General features: G+C 38.8%; 1 protein-coding gene and 1 long non-coding RNA gene across 3 annotated transcripts; both read right to left on the bottom strand.

The window, feature by feature from the left end:
• Positions 1-861: 861 nt before the first annotated feature.
• On the bottom strand, positions 862-5,151 carry LOC115925941. 2 transcript variants are annotated; one of them, XR_004064876.1, is made up of 3 exons: positions 3,739-5,151; positions 2,107-3,558; positions 862-1,252 (listed from the first exon to the last, which is right to left on the bottom strand). XR_004064876.1 is itself a non-coding variant. In XM_030989985.1 (2 exons), exons 1-2 carry the CDS (start codon positions 5,066-5,068, stop codon positions 2,822-2,824), a joined length of 2,067 nt encoding a protein of 688 aa, XP_030845845.1. In that variant the 5' UTR covers positions 5,069-5,151; the 3' UTR covers positions 862-2,821. The 2 variants fall into 2 exon arrangements, 1 of the variants encoding a protein (XP_030845845.1); XM_030989985.1 differs by having other exon boundaries at positions 862-3,558.
• Positions 5,152-10,746: 5,595 nt separating this feature from the next.
• Positions 10,747-12,434, bottom strand: LOC115925945. Its single transcript, XR_004064879.1, has 2 exons — positions 11,992-12,434; positions 10,747-11,137 (listed from the first exon to the last, which is right to left on the bottom strand). It is a non-coding gene; the product is annotated as an uncharacterized LOC115925945 (long non-coding RNA).
• Between the last annotated feature and the right edge of the window lie 1,115 nt (positions 12,435-13,549).

Here is a 13,549-nt window from a genome sequence, read left to right as displayed (position 1 = left end):
AGTACCAATCACCATTCACACTTAACTAACTACTGTAACTAATGTGTAACCAGACATGTATTACTGTAACTTGTAAGAATGAATCTGTCAGCCTAATTGTTCAGGTGAACAAATAACAAGTAACACTTTATTAATGGATTTCAATTAACAGTGAGGCTTTCATGCCTAATTCAACGTTGACGTAATTCAACTCGAAAATGTATGCAATGCAATTACTAAGTATAAGAGTTCAAATGTACATTATATACAGAGGTGTTGTCACTTTTGTCAGACAACCAATCATTTACCTAAGTGATACTAACTTAATTGTATAGACTATAATAGTAGATGCAGTATTATGTTAAAAAGTTCTATAAGGACAGGTTTAAGATGTTACAATAATAGATCATTAGCAACTGAATTCCACTCCAAAGTGTACCTTTTCTTTCCTACTAAAAACATGAGAAAGTAATTCTATTCCGGGCACAACATAGCCACTTCATCTTACGGTCAATCTAGGCTGACCAGCAGCCATCTAATAATTACTTCATTCCAAGTTCAAGTACAAATACTTAACTGCCTTCCTTCTTATTGCCTAGGCATAATCAACTTATGGTATTCGGATTCACCGCTCAACGGGTATTTTACTTACTGGTCTATCCACCCCTAATCTCGTCATGGCAGCTCACTCTGTCGGCATAACCATGCGATCTTTAATCCTTAGGTCTTTACAATAGGTTATAGCCTCAAATTTCCAATTCCTATCCTATTGCTAACTTCCAGAATTACTAATCAGTTCTAAACGTTCTTCAATCTTAAGACAACCGGTTTGTCTAGGGATTCGTTCCTTGCTCTCTGTAATTCAGTGCTTATTAAGGGATCATTATCAATAAGTGTTACTAAGATAAAATATACATGTAAGTTACAGCTCCATAAATACATAAGCTACTTATATTAATTTGTACATCATTAATTGTTGAATTGTGAATCTATTTACAAGTGACTAAATCTTATGCAAGTAATAGCATCAGATCGTATTTACTTTGTTCATAAATATGACGAATATATTTAAAGTACAACTATATAGAATACAATTATTAAATATACAAATGTTCAATATATATAAGTTACAACTGCTTTACATGTAGATAGATATATTCTTAAACTACTAGGTACAGGTGACAGACTAAGTTACTGAGGCCCTCAGCCTCGTCCTCCAGAAATTCATATTACTAGTAATGTATTAGGTCACACAGCAGATATGGTCTATAGTCTAGAGTAAAAATCGATAATAAAAGAGAAAATGTTCCAATGACCAATTAAATAATCAGTCCTCCATTGAATAATAAGCAGTAGCACTAATATTCAATATCTCACAAATAGATAAAAGTTTGTACATGTATAAACATTCTTAGAACTACTTGTCACAGAAACCAGATTGGAATTGGTTAGACCTTTAGGTATACCCGCAAAGGATCAGTTAGTCAAACTATCCAGCGACCTGAAGTACACCTAATTTCAGCGTAGCTAATGATTTATTAGCTACAAAGAGTAAAATCTCTCAACCAAAAGTAATAAATAAAGGGAATATGTTCACCACTTCCAATGCTCATTTCTTAACAGTGACTGTGATATCTGAACTGACATCTCTGTAATGCAATATAATTGTAAAGACATTTTATTAAGTGTTGCATTATTCAATAAATAATTACTGGCACAGTAATATAAAATCCAAGAATTCATGTCCATTTTGTGTATTCTGTTTCAGTTCCAAGCATACATATTGATAACTATTATCTGATAAATGAATACCAATATAACAAGCATCCATATACACAGCAGTCATACTAATCATATGCACAATACCAATTTGGCTAGTTTTGGGCCATCCCATTTTGGCTAGTTTTGGGCCATCCCATTTTGGCTAGATTTTGGCCAATCTGCTTCTGGCCTGTATTCGATTCGGCCTTAAAAACCATGAAAATACACATTTAACTCTAAAATAAACATTAAAACATCAATTTTGGTACAAAGTCCAATAGATTGATCAACATTTGTTGTTGGTGCAATGCAAATCAGCTAATCTGCATATGAATAGCAATGGGCGGAAACGAAAGGAATAATTACCGTAAATCTCGGTTCAACAAGGTTCACAGACAGGTCAGTTTCACAGCGCATCTAATGCCAAAGTGTACAGCCTAGCCACATCGATCAAACTCGGCTATCACATATCAGCGCACTACCATGCGCTATGCGCGTATGCTTTAACCACGCGAATATGTACGCACATGAATATTCATAAATCTTCGCAATAACTATTTCAAAGTAAGTGCGATTACATCAAATAATTTGTAACCTTTATACAAAGAGAAATATATTGATCAAAATAAAGTAAGAGCCTTATTCCGAGAGTACAGACATTTAGAATAATGGTAAGTCAGCCTGACAGTATAACTCAGCAATTTAACAAGTGAAATAGACAAAAATATATGAAAAGATCGAAAAATCAGTCCCACATATATATTTTGGTGTTTCAAGTCAGTTTTATAAAAATGAACAAGTTAGATTTTACGCTGACCGTCACACTACCTCCCTTCTTCTAAATCGCTGTCCCCAGCGACTAAAAAAAAAAAAAAAAAAAATTAAAAATACAACCACTCATTTCTTATCATACATGTACCATACTTTGACATGGTAGTGTATATACAGTACATACAGGTCTATGTGTATTTTTTTTTTCTTCTTCTGTTAAATACAGCATAAATGTAGGCTTAAACGCTAGTTTCAATAAATATACAATAATTAAAATTCTCAATAGTTATAAATACACAATAAATAAAAATTACTCCTCATTACTGTCTTCGTCGAAATTAAAGGTTTTCGTCTCTACCTTCCCTCTTTTTTCCTTCCCGTGCACATGATAATAAGTCTCGGTTACGACGGTCACTGACACCAGTTTTATACGTCCAATTTCTGTTGCTGCTCTGTTTAAACTAATCGTTAATTCCTCTAAGTCTGGTGTTGGTCTTGGGTCAGTTGGGGTGGGCTGTCGGTCATCAGTTGCGTCTGGGGTAGGTTGTCGATCGTCAGTATCCAGGGTTGGTTGTTGATTGTCAAAAGAGTCAGAGAAATAGTCCCCTGGAGACAAAGATAATGTTTCGTACAAATATTTCAACGAAAGTACTGGCAGAGGGGTACTAGATCCTGAGTTAATATCCTTACTCTTCTGTCTTCTTTCCTTTTCTGCTTCTCTTGCCTTCTTAGCAATTCCTTCTCCTACTCGCTCCTCTTCCAACTTCCTTTTCCTTTCCTTCCCCTCTCTCAGGTTTTCTTGCTTCAACGTATAACGATCTGATGCCGCGGAGAAAGCCACTGCTAAAGTATCGCTTTTGGAGAGGTTATGAGTTCTCCTATAATGCCTACGGAATTTAATCCCCTCAGTGGTTTCATATGCGCAAGTCTCGCATTTCAGAGTTAGTTCACGTCCATGGGCCTCTTTCATGTGTCTGTTTAGCTCTGCCCGTGAAGTAAAACCAGCCTTGCATGTACTGCAAAGAAGTAACATCGTAAATCGTAAATCTGGAAGAGGTAGAAACACAGAAACAAAAACAAATTAGTCCCACATCCAATATTCATTTTAATCTCGGTATCGTCCTGGCACACGCCGAGTCCTAGCTGGATTATGACGTTTCAGCCAAGTCTCCAGAGGTGGACCATCATAACCCTTAAGTCTGTCTAAGTGCACTACTTTAGGCTTACATCTCTCACTTCGTTGTATTCGATATACCACATCAGAAAGCTTAGTGATAACTAAGTAAGGACCAGTCCACTTCATGGTTAGCTTAGGACACACTCCTCTCTTCCTCTCTATTCCATACAACCAAACCCAGTCACCAACTTTATAACTGGTGAGTCTAGTGTTCCTATCATACATCTTAGCTTGGCGTTCACCCGTCAAGCGAAGTTTATTTCGGGCTCTATCATGCACATCATGAAGTTTATCTCTCAGTTGCTCTGCATAATCTCCTATTTCACTTCCATTTTCCACAGATGAAGATCGCTCAACCAATATATCTACTGGCAATGAAAGTTCTCTTCCCAACATCATTATTGCCGGAGTTTCTCCCGTTGACTCCTGTACACTTGATCTGTAAGCTAACATGGCATGGGGAAGCAGCTCGTCCCAATCTCTCTGGTTCCTGTCCGGATCGATGAGGGTTCTCACCATGCCAATCAAGGTGCGGTTAAACCGTTCAATCATCCCATCACTCCTGGGATGAAGAGGACACGTACGCGTCTTCTTAATTCCTAGAAGTTTACATACTTCACTCATTAAGTTAGACTCAAAGTTTCTGCCCTGATCAGTGTGGAGCTCATTTGGGATTCCATATCTGCATACAAATTCCTCTACAAAGATATTAGCCACTGTCTTGGCTTCTTGGTTTGGCATAGCATAAGATTCAGTCCATTTAGTGAAATAGTCTCCAATGACCAACACATATCTATTTCCTTTATCTGTCTCGGGCAAAGGTCCCATAATATCCATAGCCACTCTCTCCATCGGGGCTCCAACTCTGTACTGTTGCAAAGGTGCTCTATTCTTCTTAGGTGGATTCTTGGACCGTGCACACACAGTGCATTTCCTAACCCAAGAGCGTACATCAGCGGCTAGTCCTACCCAGTAGAATCTACGTTGAAGTTTGTGTAACGTCTTGTTTACTCCTAGATGAACTCCTGTTTTTGCATCGTGCAAATCAGCCAAGGCCACTGAGCGTAGGGACTTGGGGAGTACAGTTTTCCAGTTCACTTCCTTACCATCATCTGACTCCCATCTTCGAACTAGAATCTCATCTTTTATTTCCAGTAGCTCCCAGTTTATCCAATATGTCTTTACTGCTGAAGATAGCATAGACATTTCCTTCCACTCTGGCTTCAATTGAGACTTCTCTTTCCATTTCAACACAACACTGATATCACCATCTATTAATTGTGCTTTCCTTATTTCAGCAAAGGTGAAAGAAGGTGAAAGACTTATCGCTTCTACTCTCTCCTCAAGTCCAATCGCATCTCCATTAGTTGGTGTCTCCATTATTCATCATAACACGAATTCTGTATATAAAAAAAAAATATATATATATACGAAATAACACCATAAAATATAACATGTCATAAGTAACTATAGTCTATGTATTAACTCAATCTATCTCTTATCATTGCAGACATCATCAAGCCTGCCGCACTGTGAACAGGGGCGTCGAGATAATCCATCGGCATTAGAATGAATTCGACCTGCTCTGTGCACTAAGGTAAGTCGATACTGGCTAACAACTTCCAGCCATCTGGCTACTTGACCTTCAGGATTCTTAAAGTTCATTAACCATCTCAAAGCTCCATGGTCTGTCCGAACCGTCACTTCTTGTCCATACAGATAATGTCGGAAGTGCTTCAAGAAAACCACAATAGCAAGCAGTTCTCTTCTAGTTACACAGTAGTTTTGCTCAGGTTTACTTAGTGTTCTGCTCGCATAGGCAACTACAACTTCATTTCCCTCTTGCTCTTGTGATAGGACGGCTCCGATTCCATACTTGCTAGCATCAGTATCCAAAATGAACGGTACTCCTAATTGTGGATATGCAAGGATTGGTGCAGTGATAAGATTTTCTTTCATCGTCCTGAATGCAATCTCACATGCATCAGTCCAAATGAAAGGATGTTCTTTCTGGGTAAGGGCAGTGAGCGGTTTGACTACATCCGAGAACTTTTTCACGAATCGTCTGTAGTAAGAAGCTAAACCCAGAAAACTCCTTACATCTGTGGCATTGGTAGGTGTAGGCCAGGTCCTAACCACATCTGTTTTTGCAGGGTCCGTGCTAACTCCTCGTTCTGAAACAACATGTCCAAGGTAGAGAACTTCTCGTTGGAAGAGGTGACATTTTTTAGGCTTCAGTTTGAGTTTAGCTTCTCGGAGACGAATGAACACATCCTCTAACCTGTGTACCATTTCCTCAACAGTGGATCCAAACACAACAATGTCATCTAGATAGATGAGGAGGGTCTTCCATTGTAGTCCAACAAATATATTCTCCATTAGTCGTTCGAACGTTGATGGGGCATTACATAGCCCGAATGGCATAACTTCAAACTGAAATAATCCTCCGGGCACCACGAATGCCGACTTCAGTTTTGCATCTTCGTCGAGGGGTACCTGCCAATAACCGGCTGCCAAATCCAGTGTGCAAAAGTATTTTGCACCAGCTAAATAATCGATCGACTCATCAATCCGGGGAAGGGGAAAAGAGTCTTTCACCGTGTGCTTGTTCAGCTCTCGATAATCAATACAAAACCTCTTTGATCCATCCTTCTTTGGCACTAACACTACAGGCGAAGACCATGGGCTTGCTGAAGGTTTAATAATGCCTCTATCTAGCATATCTTGTACCTGTTTTTCCATCTCTTCCCTTTGGCCAATTGGGGAACGTCGTGGTCGCTGTCGGATTGGTGCTAGGCAAGTCGTATGAATGCTATGTCTGACTTTGTCTGTCTTGCCAATGTCGTGATCACCCCGGGAGAACACATCCTGGTAGTCAGAAAGAAGTTTTGCAAGTTTTAGATAATCTGAGCTGTCATTATTCACCTTAGACTTCTCATATAAATCATGGAGAAATTCGGGAACTTGGGTAGCTACATCAATATCCACATTCACATCAATCTGTCTTGTAAGCAAGGTTCCTCCATCAGAGTTTGTACACTGAATGACATTACCATCCATTATCAGCTCACACTTGTCACAGTCTATTGTGCTTTTTGTGGCTAGTAACACATCCATACCTAGTATGCCATCATTCTGAATGTTCGCTACCAAAAACTTGGTTGATAGATAAGCTTGTCCAATTTGCATATTCATAGTTGTAGTCCCAAAAACTCTCACTGGTGCACCATCAGCTTGCTGGAGTTTGATATTAGTGCATTGAAGATCAGTTTCCTCATCTTTTCTAATCCTATTATAGAACGTTTGTGACATTATAGTACTCATAGCTCCAGTATCAATGAGAAAACTAACTACGACTCCATTTATCCGAACTGCAATGTACATTCCTCTCCTTGCCTCATTTATTACGCAGACAGTTAAACTGGCTGCATTTACATCCTCGGACCTTGTTGAGTTGACCGTCCCCCGGTCCATCGGGATGGTCTGCTTCCGTTTCCCTGGGTCTGTTTAGGGCAGTATTTTGCCATATGACCATTCTCTCTACAATTGTAGCAAACTATTCCTACTGATTTGGATTTGTCCATGTTCATTTCCCTCATCATTTCCATCATCTCCCCAAGACTTGACTTTAACCCATCAATTTCCTTTCTCATCTTGTCTACAGGGATTGGTTCCACATTGCTTTCCATGCTACGAACATGACGAGCTGGTCGAGTACGTTCACGAGCCTTCTCAGCCTTGCCGAAAGACTCAGTTGCCAATCCTGCTCGGATAGCATCATCAAGCGTTATTGCATGGGCGCGGAAAATTCCTGCTCGAACTTCTACATCCTCGATAGCATCAGAAAAGTGCCCTCGTGCAAGCCTCTCTCGTGCATCTCTGCTTAACTCCGGGTATGCCAGACAAGTTAAATCTCTGATTGCCTGACCTAGCTCCTGTAAGCTCTCCTTTGGTTGACGACGCCTCGTCCTCAATTCCAATAAGAAATTCTCAGCATCCTCTCCTGGACCAAATCTACGCTCCAAATGTGACACAAGTTCAGAATAAGTAAGCTCACGACCAATGGGAATATTGTTCAACACTTTCAGTGCTGCTCCTTGAAGTCTTGTGGCTAGAAATTGTCCAGCCTCCACATCATTCCATCTATTTAGCCTCATGCAGACATCAAAATGTCGGCGATAATCTGTCCATGGAATTCTGCCTGCAAACTTGTCTGGAAGAACATCTCTCATTCCAGAGTTTGAACCTCTTCGTCTCCTAGAGTCGGTGGATTGGTTACTCGCAACATAAAGCGGATGATTCTGGAAGTCAGTAGGTGTTAACACCTGGCGCCTCTCTCCAGGTATAGCATCTCCAAAGCCTGACATCTCAACAGCGATTTCCGGATCTCGCTCGTCTATTGCCCAGCGTCTTTGGACTTCTTTCTCATCATTGCCAGAGTCACCGGCTGCCATTTCTCCAGGTTGCTCACTAACAGGAGCATCCATCTCAATCTCGTAAATCCCTATTTGATTAATTTTGAGTAACCAAACAAAAATATCTGTCACCTTGTACCTTTACAATGTAAAAGGAGTAGAGCTCCTTCTTAATATTTATTCACATTGAATATTCATTGTGCATGTTATGTAGAGTACACTAACTAAATCTTAACTAAGTAACTATAGGTACACTATTACTCTTAACTAAGCCTTGCTTAATATAGCTTGGTATGCACTTCTGGATGACTATTGATTCTGAACTCGAGTCCTTTATTTCACAGTAACGGCAGTACTCCTTTGACTGCCTTACTCGAATACAAACTAAACTATCGGCTCAACAGATCCTTGCTGTCTCTTGCTTAAGCTTTAGTCTTGACCCACTCGATTCAGACCTCAATACCAATTCTGCTAACTCATAACCACTTAAGCACAATCTACATAATTACATGTATGCCGTGCACTGCACACAGTAAAAGTCAGCTCATGGAATAGATTCAAGCAAAAGTTAGTCAGTGATCAGCCCTTCTCTTCAACCAGAGCCTTGCTCACGAGTGTCCGGCATCAATAACCCTCAGTGGATTTGTCGCCATCAACATCAAGCCATAGCATAACCATACTTAATATACAGTAACCCTACTTGTAAGTTAGTAACGTACTTAGTCTGGTTCACATTAGCTACTTAATGCTAAAGTTTATCTGTCATGTCTAAAACATCGTAAACAACTTGCTGGTACTTTTACTTGCCAATTCACCTCAAAAATTCACTGGAGGAATACTCATCTCCAATTATTTGCAAGTACAAAATTTCTTAAGAAAATGCGCCATTTTGTTCGAACGAAATCATCCCACCGCTGCCACCAAATGTGACGGAATAGGGGGGGGGGTGGTTAATAGATAATACAATAGAGGAAGGAAGAAGGGGGGTATGGGAGGAAGAAGGGGGTAAAGAGGAAGAGGGGTGGTGGTGTTGTAATTCCCCAGTGAGAGAGAAAGGGGGGGGGGGGGGTGCTTGCATCGCTTGCCACCAAAATCAAGTCAACCTTCACAACACAGTAAGCTGCCACCATCTAGTCTTTAGTAAGAGCGCTAGATTCTCTTCTCTTTACAACTTGATGTTGTAAAGAGATTAATACCAGACCTGTTGGATCACACAATAAACGATATTTAAATGACTTAATTTTTCACAAATCACAGCCTTCTCATTGGCTCATTTCGCACCTCTTGAATTCAACACAACGCACTAATGGTCAACCTTTGACCTGAACCCTGGGCTCTCGTAAACATTCGCGCTAGATTCAACTCGTGCCACGAGCAGCCTGGCTCATCTCCACACTGTTCCACACTTCAAGTAGCTTGTATTTCTTCATTTAGGTGAGTTAAAGCATCATCATAAGATCTGAATAATTCTGTCAGTACTCTGTAAGCATGATTTAATCCTAATATTTGTATCAGACTTGTACAGCTCAGATTCTCTAACGTTCTGCACAACACACTGCAAACATGTGACAGGGCACACTGGGTGTCCTGTACACGCAGTTAAAACACACACATTATTCGCACTCGTATCTTGGGGCACTTTCTCTCACGTCCTCTATCCCAATCCTCCCATAAGGTAGCGAGCAATCTAAAGGCACAATGACATGGATAAGTGTCTGAATAGAACCAGACAATGATTTCGTTCTTCAAGTTCTCAATCGCGCTATCTAAAGAAGATGTAAAAGTACCAATCACCATTCACACTTAACTAACTACTGTAACTAATGTGTAACCAGACATGTATTACTGTAACTTGTAAGAATGAATCTGTCAGCCTAATTGTTCAGGTGAACAAATAACAAGTAACACTTTATTAATGGATTTCAATTAACAGTGAGGCTTTCATGCCTAATTCAACGTTGACGTAATTCAACTCGAAAATGTATGCAATGCAATTACTAAGTATAAGAGTTCAAATGTACATTATATACAGAGGTGTTGTCACTTTTGTCAGACAACCAATCATTTACCTAAGTGATACTAACTTAATTGTATAGACTATAATAGTAGATGCAGTATTATGTTAAAAAGTTCTATAAGGACAGGTTTAAGATGTTACAATAATAGATCATTAGCAACTGAATTCCACTCCAAAGTGTACCTTTTCTTTCCTACTAAAAACATGAGAAAGTAATTCTATTCCGGGCACAACATAGCCACTTCATCTTACGGTCAATCTAGGCTGACCAGCAGCCATCTAATAATTACTTCATTCCAAGTTCAAGTACAAATACTTAACTGCCTTCCTTCTTATTGCCTAGGCATAATCAACTTATGGTATTCGGATTCACCGCTCAACGGGTATTTTACTTACTGGTCTATCCACCCCTAATCTCGTCATGGCAGCTCACTCTGTCGGCATAACCATGCGATCTTTAATCCTTAGGTCTTTACAATAGGTTATAGCCTCAAATTTCCAATTCCTATCCTATTGCTAACTTCCAGAATTACTAATCAGTTCTAAACGTTCTTCAATCTTAAGACAACCGGTTTGTCTAGGGATTCGTTCCTTGCTCTCTGTAATTCAGTGCTTATTAAGGGATCATTATCAATAAGTGTTACTAAGATAAAATATACATGTAAGTTACAGCTCCATAAATACATAAGCTACTTATATTAATTTGTACATCATTAATTGTTGAATTGTGAATCTATTTACAAGTGACTAAATCTTATGCAAGTAATAGCATCAGATCGTATTTACTTTGTTCATAAATATGACGAATATATTTAAAGTACAACTATATAGAATACAATTATTAAATATACAAATGTTCAATATATATAAGTTACAACTGCTTTACATGTAGATAGATATATTCTTAAACTACTAGGTACAGGTGACAGACTAAGTTACTGAGGCCCTCAGCCTCGTCCTCCAGAAATTCATATTACTAGTAATGTATTAGGTCACACAGCAGATATGGTCTATAGTCTAGAGTAAAAATCGATAATAAAAGAGAAAATGTTCCAATGACCAATTAAATAATCAGTCCTCCATTGAATAATAAGCAGTAGCACTAATATTCAATATCTCACAAATAGATAAAAGTTTGTACATGTATAAACATTCTTAGAACTACTTGTCACAGAAACCAGATTGGAATTGGTTAGACCTTTAGGTATACCCGCAAAGGATCAGTTAGTCAAACTATCCAGCGACCTGAAGTACACCTAATTTCAGCGTAGCTAATGATTTATTAGCTACAAAGAGTAAAATCTCTCAACCAAAAGTAATAAATAAAGGGAATATGTTCACCACTTCCAATGCTCATTTCTTAACAGTGACTGTGATATCTGAACTGACATCTCTGTAATGCAATATAATTGTAAAGACATTTTATTAAGTGTTGCATTATTCAATAAATAATTACTGGCACAGTAATATAAAATCCAAGAATTCATGTCCATTTTGTGTATTCTGTTTCAGTTCCAAGCATACATATTGATAACTATTATCTGATAAATGAATACCAATATAACAAGCATCCATATACACAGCAGTCATACTAATCATATGCACAATACCAATTTGGCTAGTTTTGGGCCATCCCATTTTGGCTAGTTTTGGGCCATCCCATTTTGGCTAGATTTTGGCCAATCTGCTTCTGGCCTGTATTCGATTCGGCCTTAAAAACCATGAAAATACACATTTAACTCTAAAATAAACATTAAAACATCAATTTTGGTACAAAGTCCAATAGATTGATCAACATTTGTTGTTGGTGCAATGCAAATCAGCTAATCTGCATATGAATAGCAATGGGCGGAAACGAAAGGAATAATTACCGTAAATCTCGGTTCAACAAGGTTCACAGACAGGTCAGTTTCACAGCGCATCTAATGCCAAAGTGTACAGCCTAGCCACATCGATCAAACTCGGCTATCACATATCAGCGCACTACCATGCGCTATGCGCGTATGCTTTAACCACGCGAATATGTACGCACATGAATATTCATAAATCTTCGCAATAACTATTTCAAAGTAAGTGCGATTACATCAAATAATTTGTAACCTTTATACAAAGAGAAATATATTGATCAAAATAAAGTAAGAGCCTTATTCCGAGAGTACAGACATTTAGAATAATGGTAAGTCAGCCTGACAGTATAACTCAGCAATTTAACAAGTGAAATAGACAAAAATATATGAAAAGATCGAAAAATCAGTCCCACATATATATTTTGGTGTTTCAAGTCAGTTTCATAAAAATGAACAAGTTAGATTTTACGCTGACCGTCACACTATATACCGTACCCTGCCCAGTTACCGCCCCCTGTTACCAGTGGCTTATTAGACACAACGGCCGTCTTCCATCGCCCGAGTTTCTACGGTGCGCAATGAAGGCGTGCGACTAACTTGCCTATAGCAGCATACACGTTGTAAGGAACATGTGCACGAAATATGGTACACTGTCGATCGCCCATTTAACGGAGATACGCGAATGACGTCACTGTGCAGCAGTCAGCTATGCGCTTATTTAGGTGTGAATCAACCTTTTTAAAAAAACATCAAGTTCCTATTCAAAACGATCAGAAAAAAAATATGGTGGAAATTTTACTTTTGTTTAAAGAGATATGGAAGTTTAAATTCCTGATGTTTTACCTGAGCAAATTTCTTGCGAAAATTATTATTTATAAAAAAGTTATCAAGGCTTGAACTCGGCCATGTCGCCCTGTGATGCCCCTGCCCTATTTCCGCCCACTCAAACACACGCGCTAGTTCAGTGTATGTACCGTGCGTTGTTTATGCTCTAACAGAGAAAAGGTTATCTGCCCGTGGTTTTTTAGTCTATTTGTGTGTTTTTAGGTCTGCGGTTGGTTTTTTGAAAGTGCACACTTCATTGTCTTTTTTCCATGATAAAACACTCGGTTTACTCCATAAAATCGCAACTCGAGAGTATGAAGAAGGTGAAGAATACACAAATACTATAAAACTACATTCGACTCTAAAACAGTTTGTAAATTGGGAATTCACCCCCCCCCCCCGTATATGTTGACCTACATTTTGCAAATAAAAGAAAGATCATAAATAAGATAACATGGTCACCAGGCATAAAACTCTTTACTGGTATTACAGCCATGCAGTTGTCAAAATCTGCCAGACGGAATGTTGTTTCACTTTTTGATGAGCAATCATAACCGTGCTACTAAACTTAACATTTTGCAGGCTCACTTGCATGGTCTACAAAATAATCATTTAGAGGTGGCCATTCATTTTTCGTTGAGTTTACAACCAGAAAATAAGATTCAGTGTAAATTGAGTAGCTGTTTATTTATTGCCCTTTGAAGGTTCTAGGTCAATTACCCCTTGGGCATGTCACCCCCGGCCAATTAGCGGTACA

This window comes from Strongylocentrotus purpuratus, unplaced genomic scaffold (genome assembly GCF_000002235.5).
Source record: "Strongylocentrotus purpuratus isolate Spur 01 unplaced genomic scaffold, Spur_5.0 spur5_contig_843, whole genome shotgun sequence".
Taxonomy (NCBI): Eukaryota; Metazoa; Echinodermata; class Echinoidea; order Camarodonta; family Strongylocentrotidae; genus Strongylocentrotus; species Strongylocentrotus purpuratus.
Note: the sequence above shows the minus strand (reverse complement) of the source record. Positions and strands in the feature narration are given on the sequence as shown.

Coding starts and splice junctions, on each gene's coding strand:
- LOC115925941 (XM_030989985.1), bottom strand. CDS start 5,068: ATGGAGACACCAACTAATGGAGATGCGATTGGACTTGAGGAGAGAGTA. Junction 3,559..3,738: donor AATACAACGAAGTGAGAGAT/GTAAGCCTAAAG, acceptor TACCTCTTCCAG/ATTTACGATTTACGATGTTA.